Genomic DNA, 27,715 nt, shown 5'->3' on the forward strand with positions numbered 1-27,715 from the left:
AATATGTTTTATTATAAAATGCAGGACACTTTATACATGTAACACCCTGCATGAAGCTTAGCAAAATGCAACCAGGGACAAAAATGCATTCTAGGCATGGAGGTTTTCATGTTTTTTCAACATGTGCGACTTTAATGCTCATAGGTATAGATCGCATCTTGCATTCTAAGATGAGGAGAGGATATTTAATTTACACACACAACTAATGATACTGAAATTCTCCTCAGCCTTCATCTTTTCAGGCCTAAGTGTCCTTGTTTTAAGCTGCATTTAGGTTAGCCCTTTGGGTGCCTCAGCCATTAAGATAGCTTAATTCTTCCTTCCATTACTCTGTTCAGTTTTTGTTATAGTGTTTATGAGGCAATTGTCAGCCCCATTTGCAAGCTCAGGAAGCTCTCTCTCTCTCATCTTTTAAATGTCTTTCTCTCACTTCCAGAAATCTTACAAACTAGTGATGTTCCTCCATCCTCTCCTGTGTAGCCATGCCAGTTCCTCAACCCAAACTTAATTGGCACAATTAATTGTACCGACTCCCATTCTCAATACTTGAGTTATTTAATTTGTATGGCTTTACCTGTCTTTGTAAACCCCCAGTAAATGAAACTGTTTCCAAATCTCTTCATATGACATTTAAGTTGACACCGCATGTAAACAAGTGCCTACGAATATAATACTTTTTGTGGTCACGCTAATTCACAGTGAAGAAATGCTTCGAGGGCCCAAGTAGAGGGATATGCTTTTCACATACTGTACTTTCATAACAGTAAATAATTGGTAAGTTCCCCTATTCCAGAGATATATAGCTCACTTACATTATTTGAAACGTGATCAATATTTATGAGTTTTGGAGGTACACGTAATTATTCCCTTTAATCATCAACTCTCTTGATAGGGACTTGATAAAACCACCCTATTTACTTCCTTAGAAGCAGAAATCAAATTCATTTTTGAATTAAAATAAGCACTGTGAAGTATATCTTCTTAGCAGCTGACTTTGTCAAATGATCATATAACTTCTATGTATGTTGTTTTCCACAATGCTGCCTCTACACCAATTTGCTGATTTAAAGTCACAAAACAAATCAATAACAATGACAACTGAAGTACAATAAAATGTGGAAAAACTGGCTTATAGCTTTAAAATACATAGTTCCTTTACCCCTACATATTCAACTTGGAAGGAACAACCTCTAGGCATGAGCTTCTTTGACTTAGTTGGTCACATAGTGCAAAACGTCAACCACGTTCACAAAAATGAAAAGTTTGTCCACCAATGACCATGAATTAATTAATCATTCTTAGCACTGTAAGCAGCTTTTCCAAAGAAAAGATTTTTTTTACACCATATAGATCAAGTCAAAACAGGTGTATAGGTTAAAGACATTTCCTTTTACTCTGCTGATCACAAATTAATTGACTTTTTGTGAATTATTTCTACAGAGCTTAGCCACTCCATTTAAAAAATGGTTAATATATCTGATTAAATGTCTAACAAAAATATTTTTATGGCAAATTTCATAATTTTTGTGGTGGGAAAAAACATAAATGCCTTAATAAGTATCTCATATATATATTTAAAACAAAACAACCCTTAAGTGTATTCTATCTTCCATGGATTATCAACAATCACTTCTTTTGGTGTATAGTTTTAAGATTGTGCAACAAATGTTTACTCAAAAGAAGAATGATGAATTTGTGTTAGTAAATGAAAAACAAAACCATCTAATAAACAGCCAAGAAGTAAACTCTAAAGGGCATTTTGACTTTCTATGAATTGCACTGTCTCTAGTATAATATATTCTACCAACAAGGATGTTTTTGGCAATTCTTTACCGCATTGCCATCAACCAAGACACTATCCCAGCACAGCACCCTCTCATTTTTTGCCACGTCCCTATTTATTACAGGATTTAACAACTGTCACAACCTTGTCTTTTCTTTTTTTTTTAACCTACACACCTCTTCTAATCACAGGTACCTGTGCTCACACAAATCAACAAAGTGGGTTCTCCTCCATGTCAACAAATCTTTGAAGCTCAAATAAACTTTTCATTAGATAAAACATTCCACTAGATCTTTATGAATGTTCTCAGAACTGCTTATGAGAATTTCATGCCAAACACCAAGATCAAAAAGCTCAATCAGGCCATTAAGCATTCATTCACACATTCGTATTGACAATAGATTTTTTACTTTTTTTTTCTTCTCTGTTCTTTGCAACAATTCCTTCTTCTTCCACAGTTTCTCTTTCTCCTCTTCCTTTTCTCTTCTTCTGGCAGAAATTTCCATTTCCAGTCTTGCTACCTCTTCTTGGTGGGCTCGCCATTGAAGAACCTGAAATAAAGAGAAAAACTTCATTCCAGTAACTATGCACACTGAAGTTATTTCATAGGTCATAATAAGACTAGGCTCTATATCAAGCAGATGTCACTTTTTTCCCAAATAAATGTTTAAATTCTATGTGCACATGACTGTGTGATGTATCTGTGAAACGTGTGTGTTTGTCAGGGTTAAAAGGAAAAAGCAACTTTAAAATCATGTAATTAAGGAATTCTTCACCTGGATTCATGGAGTAGGGTTCCTAAAGAGTCTATGATTTAACTCCAAAGAATCTGTGTATTCTCACAAATAGTAAGTAAAAATTTCTGGTTTTGCCTATGTTTTTTTTCCCGGAGGTTAAACAACTTTCAAAAATTCTCAAATAATCCTAAAATGCTTAAAAGTTTAAGAATCTCTGCAATATTTCAGCCTTCTTATTTTATAAGAATGGAAAACAGGCCTGAATTAAGATGAAAAATAATTGTAAGACACTTAAAACAACTTTCTGGGTGCTGGTATGTGTTATTGGCAGAAGTATACTTGCTACAGCCTTTCTATTGGGTATTAGGTAATATGTAAATATGCGTCACAATATAAAAAATGCATAGCCTTGATCCACAACCCTATTTCCAGGATATTATTTAAAGAGAAGACAATTAACTGGACAAGTGCACAAAAATGTACCCACAGGAATGTGCACTACAGTGCTGTTTAAAACAGAAAAATCGAAAAAGTCTAAAGTCTGGCAGTAAGAGATGGCTGAAATCAATTATGGTTCTTTTATACAATGACTGCCATTGAAAGAGGATGCCATAACTCCATATTCATGGAAATAGAAAATATCCACAATATATTGTTAGATGCAGAAAAGCAGATACAAAGCCACATTTGCAGTATGACCTCATTAATGTAAAATATCAACTATGTATCTATGCATAGAAAGAGATTTGGAAGGGGACTTACCAAATAATGATATTGGTTATCTCTGAATAGAATCATTTCCTGGGATTTAAAAAAATTATTCTTTAAACCTTTCTGTGCTGGGTGACATTTTTTCAATAAGTATTTATTACCCTTGTAAGCAGGAAACCAATGAAACTAATGAAATAAAAACAAATACTTATCTGATCCATGTATACATCTGGCTAAGGAAGCGGACAGCAGGGAAATGTAAAGGTATGCAAAATTCTTTTTATATTAGCATTCCCAATTAAATACTTCATTTCTTACACATTTCATATAAGCATCATTTATTAATGGTAATATATATGATGAAAATTAAATAAAATGTCAAACAAATACAATTAATTAAAGTGACTCTAAACAAGTTCATTTTTGCAAAAATTTCATTTTCTAAAGTAATATTTGCCTTGTTTATCAAAATAACCCAGGAAATTTCTACTCCCGTTTTTTAAATACAGTTCAGTTTAGCCCACCTACTGCTTATCCTGTCCTTCATATTGACCTTTTTCTTGGGAACCCCATTCCTAGAATAGATCATCCCTGCCTTCTGTCCTGACCTGCTTTCAAACCTTTCCTTTCTGTAACTTATCTTCCATCTTTCACTTGCTACAATTAAAATCAGTGTCCTGTCATCCTATCACATATTACCAGTGATCTACCCCTAAATACCCAAAAGATAGTTCTCTGTTCTCCATTCCTTGACCTCATGGTGATAGTTGACACTGTTGACCATTGCTTTATGCTTAAAACTCTTTCCTGCCCAGGTCATGACATTTCTCTCCCCTGTTTCTCTACCAACAGATACTGCTCTCTTCTTCCTGTTTCCTGTGTCTACCCTATAATCCAAACCCTACATTATCCTCTCATTAACCTCCAACCTCTCTATCTATGTTCATTATTTGATGTGCTTATCCCCTTCTAGGAGTTCATTCTATGTTTCTGACCACAAAATTTATATCATCCGCTCTATCTTTTTGTCTGCAATTCAATCCTATGTTAAATTCTTTACGACTTAGCTATTTGTATGTACACTTAAAATCCAACATTTCCAAAATTAAATTCAACATCTTTAACTTTGCCATAGCTTCACATCAAACCCTGTGCACCTGCTTCTCCTTTCCAAATATCCTGGTTTGGTCTGTGGAACCACAAGTCACCAGGTAGTTTGGATTTTTTTATTACTATGTATACACATCAACATGACTGTCTCTTTACATTTTACATCTGACTTGGAAGCTCATACATTTCTTAAGCGCGGATGAATTTTTATTTATGACAAACTAATTTCCAAACCATTGAGCTTGGTTGTAGTTCCCTAGTCCATCCAAAGTCTTTCTGCCAAAAGTATTTAGAACAAGATCAGAAAGTTCAAAAGGATGATGTCAACTGATCAATATAGAATCTAAATAATTTAGTTTTCTCACTACCAACAAATGCCCCTCTTTGATGTAGCTAACACACAATCTCTAAGTAGCGTTCTTCCTCTGCCTTCCCTTATATGGCCATTCCTATTCTTAGCTCATGGAGTGACTCAAAGTACCCCCTGCTTGGAATGCCCTCAGATTTCCCCTTCTTCATAAAATATTCATGGCCTACATCTTCCTTGAAACATTCTACTGCCCATTTTTATCTCTCTTGTCTTATTTCACTGACCATACCATAACTGCTCTCTGAGTATGTTGAATATAATGTTGGTTTCCACTTAGAGCACAGTCCATGCATTTGCCTTCCCCTTATACTGCCTAGCAGAGTACTGGTACATCATAGGTGCTCAACAAGTAACTTTTATTTAATCCTTCAAAATGAATATTTTAAATGAAGCCTGATAAAGAAGAAAAAAATGATAGTATTAGAACACACCACTTTGCAACAATTGCTGAAATAATGAATCCTAGTTAATGATCATCAGTGACCACTAAAAACTTCATATTAACAATTAATGGGAAACTTTATAATGAATAGATCAAGCTGGAAACAAATATATGGAATAATCTTAACATCACAGAGGAACAAGCAGACATTGTTTCTTCTGATGGAAGCATACAGCATTCCCATGAATTATTCTTACCAAAAAATAAAACTGAATCTGATCAAAGCTCTAGACCTACCTATCAGGTTACAGGAAATTCAGCCAACAGAGAAACACATTATGCAACAGTATATGGGAACACAATCCACAAAACTAAAATTTGTGAACACTCAAAGAACTTTAACAAATTACAAGAAAAAAAATGAGGGATAAATTGATAGAGATTTATGAAACATATTAACCAAATGCAATATGTGGTTTATATTTGGATTCTGATGTAAATAAACCAATGTGAAAAGAAATTATGAGATAATTAGAGCTATTTCAATACTGATTAGTTAGTTGATGCTATTAAGTTGATGCTATTGGTTAGTTGATGCTATTAAGGAAATATTGTTAAAGTTTTTAGGTATGATAATAGTATGGTTATGTTCTATAATGTTAGAGATATACACTTTAATTTTAAAGCTAGATACTTAATACTAACAGATTATATGGTGCTTGTGATTCTTACTATTATTTCAAGGGGCAGGAGGGAGTAAGTAAGAACACAGATAAAACAAATTTGACTAACGAATGCATAATTGTTGAAGTTAGGTGATGATAGACTTTTACAGGTTTTAAAATTTTTCCATACTAAAAAATGTATTGAAAAACAAAATAAACTGTAAAATATAATGCATATGCAAAGAGATTTATATAATCAAATACTGTAGTCTCAAGGTTCTGAGGCAGTAGGAAGGAAGATCTGTAATACATTGAAACAGTGAAAAGAAAAATTCAGCCTTTCTGAGCACTGAGACTATTTTTATAAATTTTAATGAAAATAAGTTAGGGTTTTAGAACTACTCTTCTCATTTTTTGATTTAAAACTAAGGGGAACCGTCATTGAATGACCTTTGCATATTATATGATGTCCTGTGATTTAAAGAAGCAAAAGCATAAATCAAAATCTATAAATGGAAAAGATTTCTGTTTCCTAAGGCAAGTATAGCAAGATAATAACCAGACCAATAAAACTAGTATAACCAGTTTACTCACCAATTTATTTAATTTACCCTTCCCTGTCTTTGGCAAGTCTAAATGATGCTTCTTTTCTCCAAAAAAAAAAAAAAAGATAAAGTTATGTTGATTTTTAAACAGTGATGTACACACCAGAAAATCCTGAAACAGCTGCAAATTCATCAACCAAAAGCCAATAGTTTGTAGATCTTAATACAAGAAAAAAAGAAAAGAAAAGAAAAGAAAAGAAATGCTGTAAAAAACAACAACAACAAAAAAACCCTAGAGCAAAGCTTCAGCCTTCAGAAACTAAATTGCTTCTACTTAATATTGGAATCATGGGGATGGTCAGGGACCTGTAGAATTTTACCTGAAGTCAATAATTCACAGCATTATTTCTAATTATAATGGTACCAGGAAAAAAAAAAAGGGTGGGTAAAGGAAAGAAGGTTGTTGGAAGCTAGAGTGGTAAGATCTTGATAACGAGAAACAGGCTCAGCAGCAATTGGTATCTAAGCAATAAGGCAAAACAACTTTTCAGAATGCACACTGGATAAGATGAAGAATCTGGTGGCAATTGAAATAATCCTTATCCAATGGATCCTCACAGAGATACTCAAGGGATGTGGATGGCTTCCATGTGGAGAGAATGACAAACAATTATGGTATTTTCAAGACGCCTAAGGATAAGAAAGCTGGCAGGTGGGCAAAAGAATCAATATTAGTACAATAGACTAAAGCACAGAAGACTCTGAGTGAACAGTGAGCAAAAGGAAGAATAGCACAGAAGAACATTTTAGTAGTTTTATTTTAAAGGCTTTGCTAATTATATAGCTTTAAAGAGAGTATGTGAACATATAACCATGTAACAATAATAATCACAAAAGAACATTACCACAGTGGCAGCCAGGAGTGTGTGTTATAGGAAAGCATTATTTAGACTACTAACTACAGGGCATTTTTCCAGGTTTTAATTAATACTTTGCTTAATATGCCTACCAAGGGTTGTCTTTGAATGAGACCTTAACCTAACAGAGGATAAATGACATTTAAAATATGTTCGTCTACTGCAAATAATAAATTAATGGTTTAAAATGAAAATGGTTAGTAGCATTACATGTACTCCTTACTCTTAATGTACAGTAAAGTGGTTCAACTGAAATTAATAAGCACACATTCTCAGAAAGAACAAAGTAATAGAAAAACAAAAATGAAGCCCATGAAAACTTCAAAGGTAATGATTGAAATTAACATCAATGAAACAATATTAACACAATTTTACATCAAAGTTGAGAGCTTGAAAACAATTTATTATAAGTGTCAGTATGGCATAAAGGAAATGAATATTGAACATCTGCTTTTGAGACCCATCTTTGTCACCAACAACAATATTGTTACCTTGAGCAAATGGGTCATGCAGTTCTTTCATGTGTTAAAGGGAGGGACTGGATCAGGTTACCACTATAGTTCATTTAAGTTCTATTATTCTGATACCATATTTTCCTTAGATAGAGAGATCATAATATATGATATGCTCTGCAATTTTCTTCTCCACGCGAAGCTGACTTCAATGAAAAAACATCAATATTTTGTAAACCTTTTAAATAATAATAATTAAACATTAATATTATATTCTATTGGCCATATTTATGGAAACTGTGTAATGTGGTTGTTTTATATGGAAAATCAAAAGAAAGTTACCATCTGAGCAGTGCCTATAACTGACAATAATGAAATACGAAAAATTGCCATTTATGAGAGATTATTCTGTGCCAGGCTAATGTTTTATTAAGATGTTAAACACATGGTATGATGTAATCCTTGAAACAAGCAAGCCTGTCTACTTCACATTTCATCTGCCTAACTTCTACTTATCCTACTCAAGTCTTGGCTCAGATGCCATTTGCTCCAGGAAGGCTTTCCTAACCCACCATGCCCAGATCAGATACCTCTCTACTTCTCTAGCACATTGTCCCTATTCTATTACAGCACGTATCAAGTGTTTGGAATGACCCAAGGGACTGCAAACTTAATAAAGGCAGGGACCAGATCTGTCTTATTCATAGGCTGTCTCCAAAGATTAGCACAGCATCTGCCAGTCAGTAAGGGTTCAATAAGTACTTCTTGGGTGACTGCATGGATAACACTCTGAAGTTAGATTGACAGTATTTTCTCTTCTGCCTCTTGCATTGATCTTTAAAAAAAAAAAGTCTCCCACCAGAGACATGCTACCATTTTCCAACTCCCCCACCGTGAGACTCCTGATCCCTGCTTTCCTCAGTCCTAGCTGTTTCACTGCTTCCTAAGCTTCATCTGTGCTTATCTGATGGGGAAAATAATCAGAAAACTTGTCAGGATTTTCAGCCACTAATTTATATTTCCATCAAGATTAGAGGACATGTGTAAAAACTAGCAATCAAATCCCTTTCTCTGTCTTCTCCCTAAATGTTACTATAAGCTTCTAAATTCAGTTCAGCTGAGTAAACTTTAAATTTTCATTTTATTAAATCTTTAACAGTCTGATAGCACTATTAAATATTTTTCCAATGTACCACTGTTTTTCAATATTACCTACCTAAGCTTTTTAATCTTATATATTTCGTTTATGTTTAAACTTTGCTCATGAAATACAGTACCTGTGATTTTGGATGTTATTAAAGCTTTCTATTCTCCATTTGGCATTTCTGCTTAGCAGAAAAATTTTGTCTTTATTCTTGGCTTCACAATTATTCCTTGGTTTCTTAGGTAACTTCATAAGTTCATTTTTTTATCACCTCTCTTTGATAACTGCTTTTCATTTTCTGTGGCCTTTTATTAGTCTTACTCAGATTCTCAAAGATAATGCACTATTATTATCTTGACTGTTCCATGTCCTTTACTTTTCAAATAAAATCTTGCAATGTTTCATTTAATTGGGTCCTGGAGGGTCTAACCTTAGTGTAAAACAAAACTTTTAGAGGAAGAAACAAACTAAATGCCAATAAGCAGAAAATTATCAACAGCTACTTTTTCTGAAAGGATAAAATTTACAAACCTATCAGTCAATTTTATTTATGAAAGTAACAAAAAAACTGGACCAAGGGTAAGAAATTCACTTGCTTCTTGGCTGTGAGATCTTGGGAAATCACTTCCCAATTCTGGGCCTCAAATCCTCTTCTAAAAATTAAGAGGACTAGATCAGTATTGTCTAAACAATTCATTAATTGGATCATGAAATCAATTTTGTGGATAGCAACTAGCATTTTTTATGCAAGATAATAGAATGGAAAATAACAGAGATCATGTCAATGTATTAATGCTGTGTCAAGAAATTATTTCCATTCTGTGTGTGTTCATTTGTGATGTAAAATACATTTCTCACTGTAAGTCACAGTCAAAGAAGCTTGAAAAACACATCAGAAAGCTCTCTATAATCCCTCCCAATGCTAAGGTTCTATGGCTCTGTGATAATAAAGACCAATGTTTTTATGTTACCATCATTAAGCTACAGTCTTTCTTCCTTCTGCAATCAACTCAGAAGCACAGCATAGATGAGAAAACCCAGGTTTTGAAATCATAAACCAGAGTTTGAGTCCTTCCTCTGTGACCTATTAAAGGTGTCCCTGGGCACACTGTTTAACCACTTAGAACCTCAGGTAAGTGTAAAATGAGATAATAATGACGCACACTTGACAGGGTTGCTAAGCAAACACCAACCATTTGAACAAACCAGAAACTCAGGAATCATCCTAACACTGCCTGTCCCTGACACTCCATGTATCCAAGTTCTGTTGCCTATTACTCCTGACTGTACTTCCCACTGTCTCTTAAACCCATTCAGTTCTCTCTATCTCCATAACCACCACCCTAATTCCATAAGGGCCTCCCTGCATCCACTGTTGCTCCTCTCTCTCTACTGAGGCCAGACTCAGTAGAGAAAATACTTTACTGAATATTTTCAAAACAGATGTCTGATCCATCTCATTCCCTGTCCACACTCCTACCTCCCTGCCTAACATCTTTCAATGGTTTCTACTGCTCATGGGGTAATGTGTAAACTCCCAGGTATAGACTACATGGCTCCCAGTATTTGGCCCAGCCTGTGTCTGCAACCCCAACTCATAATCCCACACCAATTACCAATTTACCCTCTGTGTTCCAGATGCACCTTACAGATAGATCCCTGAACAGGCCACATGCCTTCCAGCTATGTAGATATTGCACATGCCATTTTTTTTTCTTGGAGTGTTCTTTCCCCCTCCTTGCCCCACACTCCCCTTTCTAATCAATATTTGTTCAATCCCACATTTCTGCTGCAATTTCTGTCAGGGAAGCCTTGCCCACCAGGACATGATATCAAGCCTCTTAGTTATGTGCTCCCATAACACTGCTTACTTTTTCTTCAAGGTAATTCTCGTAATTCGAAATTAGACATTCAGTCTTGTAATTACTTGACTGGTGCCTGTTTCCCCACTCGACTGTGATCTCCATAAGAACAGGGACCATAACTGATTGACTAATCAATGTATCTCCAGTGCTTTACATACCACCCGGCACCTGATAGGTGCTCAATAGATATGTTTAAATGAATATGAAATGAGGTAAGAAAGCAAATGTAATATACAAATGCTATTTATGTGCCTGGATTGCTGCAGTTGCATTCTAGCTGACATTCCTGACTTCAGTGTCACTTTGGTTCAAACCATTGCATACACATATATTTATTGGATTAATCTTCACTCATTTTTGCTTCCCTGCTCAAGCCTCTAATGGCAGTGGCTTTTTGGCCACCAGTTCAAGTGGCCTTACAGCTATTTATTTATTCATTTATTTGTATACCACCTTGTCCAAAAGGAAGACTCAATCTTTCAAGGTGTATTTGGATGTGACCCTGTACACATGACTTTATTTCCTATGACTCCCCAGGCTTTTGTCCTTCTCTGCCTCTTCCTTTCCTCCCCACTCCTACACGTCCTTGCTTATCTCCATCCCAGGCCTTGCCTGGAAAGCTCTCATTCCTGCTTCTTACCCTTCAAGGTCATTCAGTGTCCCATCCTAATGATTTCACCTAACATTTGACTATTCCATCTCTTACCTGTGTCTGTGAATACTGTCTAAAATACACCCCTCCTAGTGACTTTTTAACTACCTACTTTGTTTTATTTTCAGTTCACTTACATTTGCCACTATATAAATTGTTTTATTAATCAATTGATTTATTTTCTTGTCTGTTTTTCTCTTTAGACAGTAAGCTCCATGATAGCAGGGACTTGCCTTATTCACTATTCTATTCCTACTCCTGGAATAATGCCTCACCCAAAGCAGATACTCAATGAATATTTCTAGGTGGATGAATAAGTATCTAAAACTCAGATTAACATAAACAGAACTAAAGACAAAAACCACATGATTATCTCAATAGATGCACAAAAGGCTTTCAATAAAATTCAACATCCCTTCAGGTTAAACACTCTCAATAAACTAGGTATTGAATGAGCATAACTCAAAATAATAAGAACTGTCTATGACAAACCCACAGCAACATCATATTGATTGGGCAAAAGCTGGAATCATTCTCCCTTGAAAACCGGCACAAGACAGGGATGCCTTCTCTCACCACTACTATGCAACATAGTATTAGAAGTCCTAGCCAGAACAATAAGGTAACAGAAAGAAATAAAGGGCATCCAAATAGAAAGAGAGGAAGTCGAATTACCCCTGCTTGCAGATGACATGATAATTCTATATATATAAAAACCCATAGTCTCAACCCAAAAGCTCCTTCAGCTGATAAACAACTTCAGCAAAGTTTTAGGATACAAAATCAATGTACAAAAATCACTAGCATTCTTATACACCAACTACAGCCAAGCTGAGAGCCAAAACACAAATGCAATCTGATTCACAATTGTCACAAAAAGAATAAAATACCCAGGAATACAGCTAACCAGGGAAGTGAAAGATCTCTACAATGAGAATTACAAAACATTGCTCAAGGAAATCAGAGTAGACACAAACAAATAGAAAAGCATACCATGCTCATGGATAGGAAGAATCAATATTATTAAAATAGTCATACTGCCCAAAGCAATTTACAGATGCCATCTTATTCCTATCAAACTACCAATGATATGCTTCACAGAACTAGAAAAAACTATTTTAAAATTTATATGAAACCAAAAAAGAGCCCAAATAGCCAAGACAATCATAAGCAAAAAGAACAAACAAAGCTGGAGGCATTACATTACCTGACTTCAAACTATACTACAGGGCTACAGTAACCAAAACAACATGGTACTGGTACAAAAACAGGCACATAAACCAACAGAACAGAATAGAGAGCCCAGAAACAAGGATGCACACCTATGACCATCTGATCTTCAACAAAGCCGACGAAAACAAGTAATGGGGAAAAGACTCCCTATTCAATAAACGGTGCTAGGATAACTGGCTAGCCATATGCAGAAGATTGAAGCTGGACCCCTTCCTTACATCATATATAAAAATCAACTCAAGATGGACTAAAGACTGCAACATAAAACCCTAAACCATAAAATCCCTGGAAGACAACCTAGGCAATACCATCCCGCACATAGGAATGGGCAAAGATTTCATTACAAAGACACCAAAACTAATCACAACAAAATTGAAAATTGACAAACAGCATCTAATTAAACTTAAGAGCTTCTAGACAGCAAAAGAAGCTATCAACAGAGTAAAAAGACAACCTACAGAATGGGAGAAAATATTTGCAAGCTATGCATCTGACAAAGGTCTAATATCCAGCATCTATAAGGAACTTAAATTTACAAGAGAAAAACAATCCCATTAAAAAGCAGGCAAAGGACATGAACAGATACTTTTCAAAAGAAGACATATATATGTCTTCAACAAGCATAAGAAATAAAGCTCAATATCCCTGATCATTAGAGAAACGCAAGTCAAAACCACAATGAGATACCATCTCACACCAGTCACAATGGCTGTTATTAAAAAGTTGAAAAATAACAGATGTTGGCAAGGTTGTGGAGAAAAGAGAATGCTTAAACACTGTTGGTGTAAGTGTAAATTAGTTCAACCGTTATGGAAAGCAGTATGGTGATTCCTCAGAGAGCTAAAAGCAGAACTACCATTTGACCCAGCAATCCCATTACTGGGTATATAGAGGAATATAAATCATTCCACCATAAAAAAGACGTGCATGCAAATGTTCACTGCAGCACTATTCACAATAGCAAAGATGTGGAATCAACCTAAATGCCCACCAATGATGGATTAGATAAAGAAAATGTGGTACATATACACCATGGAATACTATGCAGCCATAAAAAAGAACAAGATCATATCTTTTGCAGAAACATGGATGGAGCTGGAGGGTATTACCCTTAGCAAACTAAGGAACAGAAAATCAAAGACCGCATGTTCTTATAACTTATCCTTTAGCTAAAGGATGAGAACTCATGAACACAAAGAAGGGAACAACAGACAATGGAGTCTATTTGAGAGTGGAGTGTGGGAGGAGGGAGAGGAGCAGAAAAATAACTATAGGGTAGTAGGCTTAATACCTGGGTGATGAAATAATCTGCACAATAAGCCCCCATGACATGAGTTTACCTATGTAACAAACCTTCACATGTACCCCTGTATTAGTCTGTTTTCACGCTGATATAAATAACTACCTGAGACTGGGTAATTTATAAAGAAAACAGGTTTCATTGACTCAGAGTTCTGCATGGCTAGGGAGGCCTCAGGAAACTTAAAATCATGGCAGAAGGTAAAGGGGAAGAAAGGCATGTCTTACATAGTGGCGGGAGAGAGCAAGGGGGGACATGTCACACTTTTAAACCATCAGATCTCATGAGAACTCACTCACTATCATGAGAACAGCATGGAGAAAGCCGCCCCCATGATCCAATCACCTTCCACCAGGTCCCTCCCTTGAAACGTGGGGATTACAATTCAACATGATATTTGGGTGGGGACACAGAGACAAACCATATTAACCTAAAAGTTTAAAAATAATAGTAATAAAAGAAAAAAGAAAACTCGGATTGGCAATCATATACTTGCCTAGTATCTAAACCACAGGGCCAGATGAGCACCATCTAGCATGTCACTACGTGATTACGTGATTTCAATAGGAAACTTTAGCCTGACAAATTTCGTACACAGAACACACTTCCTTCCACCTATCCCCTTGCCCTCTCTGTCTCTCTAGTCTTTTATCAAGGAGGCAAGCTAAAGTCATGAAGGTTTCACACAGCTGGTAGGACCTGGATTCAGCTTTGAATGATTCACAAAGGAGGATTTGGACTCTAAGGGAACAGTCAAGTTTAGAATACAATAAGACTCTACTTTAGGGCATATACTCTATGAATGGAGGCCTTGAGAAAGTTAGGCTTATGTATGTGTATAATTTTCTGCAGTGCGTAGAGGGCACCTACCTGTTCTTTTTACCTCCCACGGAAACTGTTGCAATGGCTGGCACAGTAAATACTTATTAAAGGTGTATTAAATATATTTAATAATACTTTATTATCTTATATTAAAAAGTTTATTAACCACTTTACATGTGTATCCCACTTCCCAACTAGATTATATGCTCCCTGTATTCTGGGGACAAGGTGTATGCCAATTTTGTAATCCATAAAATCTACCACATGCTAAATTCAAAGGAGATACTCAATAAAACTCATTCTTAAAGACACTTGTGATCTTACAAACATCCCTTTAAAAAGTTGAGACAGCTTTCTGCTGAGCCTTAAGTTTAATTTTAATATCAGAGATTTTCCATAAATCTACCAAACCCCAGAAATGACTCCTCTTTTGATTCTGCAATTCTGGGCTTTCTTATCTTGGGCTGTGGTTAAAAATAAAATATCTAGTACATTTACCTAACAAGGCATTTGCCTAATTAATACAAGTTAAATGGATTACAAAGAAGAAAAGTAGTTATCAAAAATCCTTTCCTGTAATTAGGGGATTATGATGCCTAGCAGGGGAAGGTGAAAAATGTATATTACATAATGTAAATATACATATTTACATTTATATATTATATAATGTAAAAAAGCATTGGTAAACTATTCTTAAATGTACAGGTTTACATTAACATAACCATACTCCTCAAAGGTCTGATATTTCCTTTAGAGTTATTATTTTAATGAACAGAACCCTCAAGAGAACTGCTCATAGATCAGTAACCACTGTAACTTTTTTTTTAATGAGAATAAGACCATTTTGGAGCTACAAAATGGAGACCACTGCTGAGAACAAAAATTAAGGAAAGTGATTACAGAGTATGATAAAAGTGGTTACAGTATATGGATTTACTAACTTATAGGACCCAAATAGGAAACCTTCAATGAGAATACTTCTTCCGTCATCAGCTCATTCCTTTCTAGATATAGCACAGATTCAACAACTGATAATTTAAAGAAACTGGCAGTACTTTTAATCTCTTCACTTGTTACATCTTAGCTATACAGGAGACCAAGAATGGAATGTGATTCTCGAACAAGAATCACAAGATTATTAACTGGGAAAAAATCATAAAAGAAAGAGACTTCCATTACCATCAGCAGAACCCCCTTCACGTGGGATGTTATTCAGCAATGAATATTTCAAACTAAATATAGTGCATGTTGATATGTGTGCATTTTCTGAATGCCATCTTCTAGAAAGAACAGTCAGAATATACCTGGGGGAAAAGGAAGCAAGATCTTCAAGACAGAAAAAGAAGTGGGGAGGGGAGGCAAAGGATAAAATGTAAAATTAAGGGGCTGTTATATCCATGCACAGGGGCCTCACCCAGATTATCCCCCAAAATGCTAAATGGAAGTTACAAATCAATTCTCTGAGTACTCACAAGACGATAAATCCAGTCATCTTGAATTTTTTCCAAATAGATACTAAAAAGCAGGATGCTATACTGATATTACAATATGTTTGTGGAAATGGGAAATCTTATTCTTTTCCATAAAGTCTTAGTTAACCTCTGAAATGAATGTTCTGAGTAGATAAACACTAGAATAACGTGCATTATTCTGAATTCATTTGTTTTATGTTCAAGATTTAGCCAGTTTTACTTCTAAATGACAACTCCACCAAAGCTCATTTATATATTCCTCCAGCTTCCCCAATCTTCGAATTACTTCTTCTGCATATGTTTCTTAAAGGAATAGCTATGACCCCTCATAGAAAATTCAATACTATTCCTCATATAAAATTCTATACTATTCACTCAAGGAGACAGCTCTGTCCTAATCCATAAAAATGTATTAAATAGAACATATAAAGCATGATGGTGTGAATCTAATTGCTGCTTATGCTAGGAGGTTCCGAAATTTGAATTTGCTCTTTCAAGTCTATGTTCTATTGAACATTTCCTGCTTACAGATAATTACTCTCAGCTAGAAAAAGATGCTATCTGTCATAACAGAACTAATGCAACCAACCAATAATCCTATACATCATTATGTGCAAATGTCTTGGGTTTTTGTTTTTTTACATTTAAAATTACTTTGTCTCTTCATAAGAGTCAGTTTTTTCATACGTGTGACTCCTCTGCATCATATACATCCCATGGAAGCTTTAATCTTCACACAAGGGGAAATTTTAATCTTCGAATACCACTGTCATTAGTATATAAATTAAAGTATATTCTATTGAATTAATAAGAAAATGTTTCTAACTTATAATTTATAAGTACATTTTAAAGAGTTAGTAGCATGTCGGAATCAATAACACCAATTGTACATCTCCCTCGGCTAGCTGGGTCCACTTCCTCTTGTGTTTCCTTTTTGGTTCTTTCCTTTTCACTCAACCCACTGGGGCCTCAGTACCACAAATGTGCTCACAGCTCCCAAATCCTTGGCTCCAGATCCAATTATTCAGCTCTCTGTTGGGTAGCCAACATATCTCCAAAAGCAGCACATTCAAAACAGAATCACTGTCTTCCCCTGAGAATCTGTATTCCATATCTAGGTTAATGGCATCACAGATCACCCAGTTGGTTGCCTAAGCCAAGAGCCACCCTAGACTTCTTTTTCTCCATTACCTTTCACATCCTGTCACCAAATCATCCTTAATATATCTAGACTCTGTTACTCACCTCCAGCCCCCTACTAAGTTCAGTTAAGCATTCATCTCTTTCCTAGACTGGCAATTATTTCCTAACTGGTTCTCCACTTTCAGATTTATCCCATGTCAATCCACCTTTCATATCCACGCCTGACTAATCCTTTTATAGGGAAAAGTCTGATCACATGATTCCCCTGCCTCAAGCCTTTCATTGGCTCCCCACTGTCTCCAGCAGAGGCACAAGCTCAAATATTTGCCAGGGGCAGGCAGGTACAAAAGTGAGTAAAGGGGGCTGGGTGTAAAATGACAGGTGGTGGTTGGGACTACACCCAGAGGAAGAGGCACATGCTCCGCCTCAAGGCACTTAAGGGAGGCAACTGCTTTGACTCCAGCCAGTTGCTGCCACATAGGAATGAGTGTAGGCCCGCGGTCACCAGATGTTCCAATTTTTCAAGAGAAGCTGGAAGCCTGGATTTGTATGCACAATTTCCAAAATGTTCATGTTGAAAATATACCCACATTCTTTTTAAATTTTTTAATTTATTTCCGTAGTTTTTTGGGGGAACAGGTGGTATCTGGCTACACGAATAAGTTCTTTAGTGGTGATATGTGAGATTTTGGTGCACCCATTTCCCGAGCAGTATACAGTGAGCCCAATTTGTAGTCCTTTATCCCTCACTTTCTTCCCACCCTTTCTCCCTGAGCCCCAAAGTCCATTGGTCATTCTTATGCTTTTGCATCCTCATAGCTTAGCTCCCACTTACGTGTGAGAACATAAAGTGTTTGGTTTTCCATTTCTGAGTTACCTCACTTAGAATAATAGTTTCCAATCTCATCCAGGTTGCTACAAATGCCATTACTTCATTCCTTTTTATGGCTCAGTACTAGTATTCCAGTACATATATGTGTATGTGTGTGTGCGTGTGTGTGTGTGTGTGTATTTACATATATATATATATGTTTCTTTAACCACTCCATTGATGGGCATGAAAATATAACCACATTCTTAAAAACAAACATATGAAGCCCTAGCTTAATATTCAGGCTATCAAATTTCAACCTTTCCCGAACTAGATAAAACTCCGATTCTTAGCGTGACATGCCACGCCCTCTATTATCTGTCAAAGAACATTCATTCCTTTCTTCTCCCCACATACAACCTGTGTTCCACCCACACCAAACATCAAACTCGCCGTGCTTTTTTGCAGCCCCCCGTGGCTTTGGATAGTCTTCTCCACTTCTGGAATGCTACACACCTCTTGTCTTAATAGGAAAATGTTATTTGCTTGCCTAGACTCAGCTCAAGCATCTCTTCCTCTGTAATGCCTTCCCAGACCCAGGACGAGACAAGGCAATCATTTCACTCTTGGTATTACCACCATATCGAGGACATGTACTTCTTACATAATTAGTCACACTGAATTGATACTTTTATTGTACAGTTGACTTCCCTATCAGAAAATACAGGTTTTTAAGGGCAAGGACTGTTGTTATTCAGTGTTTTACATCTACCCCTAGGTCATAACCTATTAGCAGACATAGAATAGTATTAGAACTAAACAGGAGATAAGTAACTATGTCATTTTAACAATAGAAAAACATATAAATTAGAGATTGTCATTGATCTCTAAAAGAATTTAACTCTGCTTTCATATAAATATAAAACCTCAGTCTTAACTGAAAAAGTGTTCATTATCTCTCTGCCTTTTCTCCTGGACTGGTCAGTCCTTCACTCACGATACAGTGGCTTCAGCCCTATTTTCTGTCCCTATAGTTTTGCCTTTTCTAGAACGTTATATAAAAGGCATTACACGGTATGTAGTCCTTGTGGTTGGCTTCTTCCACTTAGCAAAATGTATCTGATGCTCATCCATGTTGTTCCATGTATGAGTGGTTGATTCCTCTGAATACTTTGAGAAGTATTCCATTGTATGGATGTACTACGGATTGTTTATACATTCATTAGTTGTAGGACGTTTGGGTTGTTTCCAGTTTTTGATGATCACAAATTAAGCTGCTACACACATTCATGTGCAGGTTTTGTGTGAACATAAGTTTTTATTTCATTTGGATAAATAATCAGCAGCATTGCTGAGTCGTACATGTTTAACTTTATAAAAAACTGCCAAACTGTTTTTCCAAAATGGCTGTACTTTTCTGCCTGTCCGTCAGCAATGCATAAGGGTTCCAGTTGCGCTTCTTCACTAGCACGTGATATTGTCAGAGTTTGGAGGGCTAGTTTTCTGGGGGAGAGGGGTTGATTTACCCCCTCTTATAGGGTGTAGTAATATCTTACACCTCCTTTAAAGCATTTGCCTGACCTCCTTTAAACTCCTCCTTCACTATTCTTTATTAGCTGATAAATCAAACATCTGTGTACCATCTCACGTCCTCTATACCAAATTTTTAAAATTTTCCAGATTTATTGAGGTATAATTGACAAACAAAATTATATTAAGGTATACAACATGATGATTCTATATCTATGAATTTTGTGACATGACTACCACAATCAAGTTAGTTAACACATTTATCACCTCACCTAGTAACCCTTTTTGTTTTGTTTCGTGGTGAGAATATTCAAGCACATTTCAAATATACAATTTAGGACTGTTAACTATAGTTACCATGCTGTATATTAGATCCCCTGAACTTATTTATCTTATAAATGAAAGTATGTACCCTTTGACTAAAATCTCCCCTTTCCTCCCATGCCCTTGCCCCCGGTAACCATCATTCTACTCTCTGCTTCTATGAGTTCAACATTTTTAGATTCCACATGTACGTGAGATCATGCAGTATTTTATTTTCTCTAACTTATTTTACTTAGCAAAGGTTCATCCGTGTTGCTGCAAATGGCAGAATATCCTTCTTTTTATGGCTGAATAATATTCTGTTGGATGTATACATGCCACAATTGCTTGATCCTTTCATTCCCTGATGGACACTTAGGTTGTTTCCATATCTTGACTGTTGTGAATAATGAACACAGAAGTGCAGCTATCTTTGATTGGTGATGATTTCATTTTCTTTGGGTATATATTCAGAAGACGAATTGCTGGGCATATGGTAGTTCTACTTTTAATTTTATGAGGAACACCTATACCATTTTTTTCATAATGGCTGTACCAATTTACATGCCCACCAACAGTGTAGAAGAATTCCTTTTTCTCTACATCTCACTGACGCTCATTCTCTCTTGTCTTTTTGGTCATGCCATCCTTTCAGGTGTGAGACGGTATCTCATGGTGGTTTTAACCTGCATTTCCCTCATGTTTGAGCACATATTCATGTACCTGTTGGCTCTTGGCCAACCTCTTAACTGCAGCTATTGTTGTGGCAACCAGCTGCTCATAGGTAGGACTCAACCTCATCTCACTTGTGCCATGTATCTCACTTTCTGCTCCAGGGTTTCTCTGCCCTCCAACCCCCATGTAAAGTGTTTGCAAAAACTTATTCATTCTGAAGCATGTGTAAACCTAGAAATGCAAGAAAGTTTATACCCTATTGGTCAACCCTTGACCACTGGTGGAGAGAAGCTGATGAGTACATGTTTCTCTCTTCCACCCCTTCCCCATGGAAGAATAGTTATAAGGCACATTCTCTGTGGCTCCTCACAGGATACCTAATTGGAATGAACACAGATGAACACTGTAGTGCCCATAGTGGTGACCAACAAAATAATGCATCCTTGGAATGGCTTTTCCTCCTTCCTTGTTTGACTCTTTCAAAGCCTCTACTTTTCTTCCTTGATGTATATGTCATTTTCTGAAATAAATTACCTGCACATAAGCCCTTGTCTTGGGCTCCACTTTAGGTGCTATCCCTGCTAAGTCTAAAGGAAGTAAATAACAGAACAAAGTAGAAAGTATTTCAGTTCAAAAGGGAAGTTAACAACAGAACAAAGTAGAACCTACACTAATATTCTCTGTAAGGAACACAAGTATGCATTTTTTCCTTCTTTGGTGAGTAATACTTTTAGGCATGTCTTCAAGCATGAGATATAAGATTGCAAAGTTACACGGCTAAACTGTTGGATTTTTAATACTTAAGTATGTCTCTTCAATTAGAATCATAAGGAGATATACGAACACAGTATTTTAGACTTATTGAAAAGCAATAAAATAGTAATGTCAAACTTGCTAAACATTAACATTTATTCTTCACTAAAGTCATTTGTAAATTGGCATTGTTTTATTTTACCTGCACATTTTGTGACACATCCTCATGAGAATAATATGAAAAACAAGTGAGGTGGCTTGTATAGCTTTGGTCTCATACAGAAGCGGGGTATTACTCTGTACAAGGATTCATGCCAGGGCTGGAGAGATGACACAAGTGTACTAATCATTGTATCATTTAGGACACAAGCAAATAGCAAAGGATAGGGTTACTTTACTTTGTACGAGGAAAAGAGTCCTTGATTCTGATAACCAACCATTAAAGCTATACTCAAGTGACTCAGATGAATCCTACACATAAGAAATGTCCATATAGAGAACAATTCATAGGTAAACCTGGGATCTTGTAAAGGATTGGATTGTTATCACTTTTGACAACTGACACCACTTGCCATGGCTGTCCATACAAAAGTAGCTTTTGTTAGCAAGCACGAGAAAGCTAGTCTATTCCGAAGGATAGATTTCTCAAGTTCCTTGATGGTGATACAAATATAGCTCAACTCTTTTTGGCACAGCTTTCTGGCACATGCATATTAAATATACATGTTGATTATATCCACAGGCACTGTTACCAGGGGGGAGTACTTTTCCAATTATAGAAAGCACTCTTAGTATTTTCAAAATGGTAAAAGCTGATATAGTGGTAGACAGAAGCCACATATGTGCACCCTATCAGAGGATAGTTCCTGAATTTCATTCAACGTTTCATAACATCATAGATAAATGCTGGAAAATAGCTCCTGAGACAAATGGAAAATCTACATTGGATTTGATTTCAGATAAAAATGTATAAGGGAAAATTCTATGAATAATTGCTTAGTATTTATAACCAAGCATTGCAAACATTTGTAACATAGTGCCTTTGTGAAATTGATCCATTCACTGTTTCAGCATAATCATCATCACCTTCACTTTCATCATCTAATAGACTTAATGAAGAAGATTTTTGGGGGGTTAATAAGCTACTTTGAGGCTTTTATATATACTTTTCTAAATCTCTCAATTACTAATTCACCACTAAATGAATACCTTGCAATATATCTATGCTTCTTAACAGTAGTCCCCCCTTATCTATGGTTTCACTTTCCACAGTTTCAGTTACCCAAGGTCAGCCATGGTTAGAAACATATTAAATGGAAAATTTCAAAAATAAAACATTCATAAATTTTAAGTTGCATGCTGTTCTGAGCAGTGCGATGAAATTTTGTGCCATCCTGCTGTATCCTGGCCAGATGAATCATTCCCTTGTTTAGCACATCCATGCTGTATGCACTACCTGCCCATTAGTCACTTTGTGGCCATCTTGGTTATCAAATCAACAGATCAGAAGTAGAAAGGTGAGCACAGTACAGTAAAGTATTTTGAGAGTGAGAGACCACATTCATATAACTTGTATTGCAATATGTTGCTATAATTGTCTTATTATTATTCTTGTTCAGCTCTTACTGTGCCTGATTTATAAATTAAACTTTATCATAGGAAAAGAATATAAATATAGAATTTGGTACTATCTGTGGTTTTAGGCATCTACTGGGGGTCTTGGACTGTATCCCTCATGGATAAGGGGGGACTATTATAGTATGGAAATCAGATAATATGTGACTGCTAAGCATTTTTATTTAGGGTTACTACTGTCATTTAAACAACATGCCTTAAAACCAAGCTTACTGATTTTGTCACAAAAGTGAATTGCTCTTCCTGTTTCTCTATTTCCCTAACTACTTTAGCTTAGAAATCTCAGGCATCCTACATCCTTTGCTTCCATATGACAAGTTGCATTAATTCATTCTTTGTTTTATTTGATCCTTCTTTTCCATTTCCACTCCTCCAATCCAAGTTCTAAAGGCAGGGCTGATGTTCAGTTGGTTAATATCAGGACAAAATATAAGTTAGCTCTTAGATGACATGAAAATTGTCTAACAAGCTTAAAGACAGCATTCCAAGAGGTTTCATAAGAAGATTTATAGTGGGAAATTCTGGGGAAAGCACAAAGAACTTTAGCTCAATTTCAGACTTAAGAATCATCTTGGAACAATCTCAGGAACAAGCAGAGCATGTGCTAGAGGTAGAGACCAACGCAGTATGTGAGTCCTAAATGCACACCGGTCTCATTGATGGAGGAGAAGCGTTCAGTAATATTTCTCTATACCTCTGGTTTATGGAAGGTGAAGTATAGTTCTCGGATGAATGGAATAAAGTATTCTTGAATAAAAGTCAAAAAGAAAAAGTACACAACTACTGCCAATTCTTTGGTAATTCTTATCTTTGACATAGATGAGAAAAAGAGGAAACTCTATAATGCCTTAACTATAGGTTAAATATGAAGCTGTCTCCAGGCAAGGCAGACTCAGACCTTTTGATGAAGCTGCAGAATCCCCAGCCCCTGAGAGTAGGATGCACAGTGCTGTGCCGAGATGGATGTATAGTAGCTTATTGCAGAGGATGAGGCAGCCAAATGCAGGCCTGATGTGGGGAATCTATCTTCTTGGAGTATCCACTCAGCGTTCAAGAAGAACTGGTCTTGAGTCAAGCATACCAACTCCTATACTTCTGCTCATTCACTTGGAAAGCATGAAACAATGAAATCCAGAATGTATCTCATCCACCATAAAAACTCCTCTCAGAATTTGAAGTCTTGTGATAAGTAGGTGAGGTGATGGATATATTAATTAGCATGACTTAATCATCCCACAATGTATACATACAGCATAACATCACATAGCTCTCCATAAATATATGTAATTATTGTTTGTCAATTTAAAAAGGATTTAAAGCCTTGGAAACATATGAAGTGGATTCACTTTTTCTTCTAATATGAGATGATGACTTTGGAAGAGGCTGGAGGATGTGAGAAGTGAATAACTGGCTATGAAAAAAGAACCAAGAAAGGATTTTCTTTCTGTGCTACAAATTATGATTTAGATGAACATTTTATAACAATCAGAGGAAAATTTTGATAGGAGTCATATAGACCTGATACAGAAGGCATCAAGCTAAAAGAAGATGAAGATGGGTTAAAAGTGTATATTTTGGTGATTGCAGGCATGATATATAGGGAACAACAGTGAAGGACCTGATTAGTAGTAAACATAATAACAATATACCCCCCATGTCCCGAGATTTCTTTGAGCACTGATTACACATGAAATCATATTTGTATTTGTGTACAAATGTTATTGCCTCCTCATGCTTACCTCCTTCCACTATAAAATGCCCCCCAAAGTACTTCTGGGGTGTAACAGAAGATACACTAACAAGAAAGTACTTGATGGGCACGTGCCTCTTTGTTTGCAGACCTCAGGGGAAGATCTGCCATCTCCTACTATGCATCCACTAAATCTGCAGCTGCTCTTACAGAAGCTCTCTTTGAATGCCATCTCCCGACGCTCACAAAGATGCCACACCCTAGAGGTGCTAGCTGACCCTGCATTCCCTCTAGTATTTCTGTGCCACAGTGATTCTGGGTTCCTTACAGAAATGAATCATGCTTATTACTTGCTGATTTGATGGACTCATTCACTGTGCCATCCCTCCATCACTAACTCTCATGCATCTGTCTCAGGCAACTGCATAGATTTATGACATGAACTTATAGGGTCAATTTAGGTTCAGCATGATCTACCTTGCTACACTGTGCCTCCTCCACTCAACCAAAAAAAAATATTACAAGTGCTTAGGAAAGGATTCCAACGTCAGCCACTGATTCCCCAGAAAAGAGGATAGTGTTTACTTTGCAACTCCCTGGCCCTTCCTCTGGGCTCAGAGCCAAGGGTTACTGGCCTCCAGGGCTATGTTCCAGGATAGCAGTTACTCCAACATATAGATTGACCCCATAGTAGAAGCGAGAATTCATGAAGTTTTGCATGGGACTTCAGATTTTACTAGAATGTCCCTAGATGTCATTAGCCTCTGAATACAAACGAAGTTCCCCAAGTTTAGGCTCCGGCTATTCAACATGTAGTTTGTGAACCAGTAGTACAAGTATCATCTAGGAGCTTGTTAGATATGCAGTCTCAGGCTTCACCCCAGAATCTGCAGTTTAAAGAGATTTTCAGGTGATTCAGGTTTACATTAAAGTATGAAAAGATGTTATAGACTATGTCCCTGAATTTTTCCATTTTAGAAAATTACTGACAGCAACACCGTTCATAGGTTTGAGTCATGAATACAAACATCTAGATCCATCGACACCTGCAGCTGTCATAGTCACTGTGTTAAACATAGGTGCAAGCAACTGGCCAATGTATCTCCTGGTGATGTCACATCCAAATATTTACACATTAAAATATATATTATTTTATGCTCAGTTATTTTATTTTTATTTCTCTTTTACATTACTGTTCAGGCATTAATTTTATTTTCAAGCTGTGTAAGTCAGCCAACTATATTTCCTATGGATTTCATTCGGGGAGAGTAAATGAAATATTATAGAGTATTTGTTACAAAAAGGGAGCATTGGGTCTAAGAGAATTGACAACCAACGGTCATGAGAAGCCATCCAACAAGTTTATAGCAGGAAAGTAACATGGTCAGATTTGTTTCAAGTAGATTATTCTGGTGGCTATTTGGAAGATGGATTTAGGATCACAAGGCTGGTGTCAATGTGGGAGAATACTACCATAGTCCAAGTGAGTCTGACAGGTGGCTGGGGACTAGAAGAAAAACTGGCCAGTGAAGATTCTCAGAAGCAAAGATAAAAGGATTTCAAGATGAAAGGAGCAAGTCAACAGAGTCACACGGATTTATATGAATTCTATAAATTGGCCACAAAATGTGGGAACAAGGCCAACTCACTTTGCCTTGGCAGGAGTGTTGGAGGGCAAGGAACAAGGAAAAGGAGAAGGAGGAAGAAGAAACACTTGCTCTCTTTTCTCTGAGCAGCATTCTCCCCTTCATCCCTACTTCCTCATAAGTGATTCTGTAGTCTTTGGGAAATGCCACTGCTAAGAATCTGTAGAATAAATTCTAGTCCCAAATCAAATGCCAATGAGCTGTGTAACTTCTGGCTAGCCAATTTTCTGTGACTCAATGTCCTTACCTGTGGCTTAGGGATAATAATTTGTCCTCTAAGATAGCTCTAATGACAGAAAAATATATGTCAAAGTATTTTGCAAAATTAAGGAAGAGAACTAATTGTGATTGTTATATTACTTAGGTTTAGACAATATAATAGGTTTCCATTCATAGCATCTGGATGCACAAGTGGGAGCCATGCCATTTGCTTCTAGGTAATAATTAGGTTTTTCCTTTCTCAAAAAATAAAGAACTTTTTGATATTAGCACTTCTCTATGGCTTTATACTAGGGAATTTATATGAACAAAGAGGCCTAACGGTTCTGTGGCTTTTTGGAGTCTCTTTCTTTATCAAATCCCTGTCAATCTAGTTTTATCATCAAAGTATATTCTTTAGAGGCCTTTGGTGACAGCTGGAAGTCAGAGTTGCAGTTGGTTATATTTATGCAAAGTATTTTCTAAAAGATTCTTGATGGGAAAAATTTAAATTGAGAAAAAAAACTCTGGAGAAATTACTATTGCTTTGGAAGAGTGTAAGTAGTCATGATGACTCTGAAAAAGTATATCCTATGATGAGGGTTTCTCTTACAATGGAAGTTCCAGACAGACTCTTCTATGCACATCATCAGTACTTCTCTGTACCCATAGAAATTTATGGCCTGAACATCTATTCACTTTAAAATCAAAGAATTATCATTATACCTATAGACTCCTGAAAGGCTTTAAAAAATGTCTAATTTATCAAAAAAAAAAAAGAAGTAGAAAATGGATTGGGTTAAGTAAAAGGATTAACATGTAAAATGGTGATATGTGGTTCTAAGTTATTTATATGACTTGGAGCTTTTCAAGAGTCTTCTCAGGTCAGGATGAGACACTGGGAGTTTACTGGGTATGCATTAAAAACTGCCTTGCCTCAGTGGCTCACGCCTGTAATCCCAGCACTTTGGGAGGCAGAGGCGAGTGGATCACTTGAGGTCAGGAGTTCAAGACCAGCCTGGCCAATATGGTGAAACCCTGTCTCTACTAAAAATACAAAAAAATTTAGCCGGGCCTGGTGGCATGCGCCTGTAATCTCAGCTATTTGGGAGGATGAGGCACAAGGATCTCTTGAACCTGGGAAGCGGAGGTTGCAGTGAGCTGAGATCAT

At 36.4% G+C, this 27,715-nt stretch overlaps 1 protein-coding gene across 6 annotated transcripts in view; it reads right to left on the reverse strand.

Moving 5' to 3' along the window:
* CCDC148 (coiled-coil domain containing 148) overlaps positions 1–27,715 on the reverse strand; it is a 291,643-nt gene that overhangs the window by 86,818 nt on the left and 177,110 nt on the right. For all 6 annotated transcript variants that reach the window (XM_055380204.2, XM_055380203.2, XM_031008918.3 and 3 more), the window contains one exon: positions 2,194–2,334. In XM_055380204.2, coding sequence (XP_055236179.1) covers positions 2,194–2,334 — 141 coding nt within the window. The remainder of the gene's footprint in view (positions 1–2,193; positions 2,335–27,715) is intronic.

The sequence above is a fragment of the Gorilla gorilla genome, chromosome 11, assembly GCF_029281585.2.
Source record: "Gorilla gorilla gorilla isolate KB3781 chromosome 11, NHGRI_mGorGor1-v2.1_pri, whole genome shotgun sequence".
Classification (NCBI taxonomy): Eukaryota; Metazoa; Chordata; class Mammalia; order Primates; family Hominidae; genus Gorilla; species Gorilla gorilla.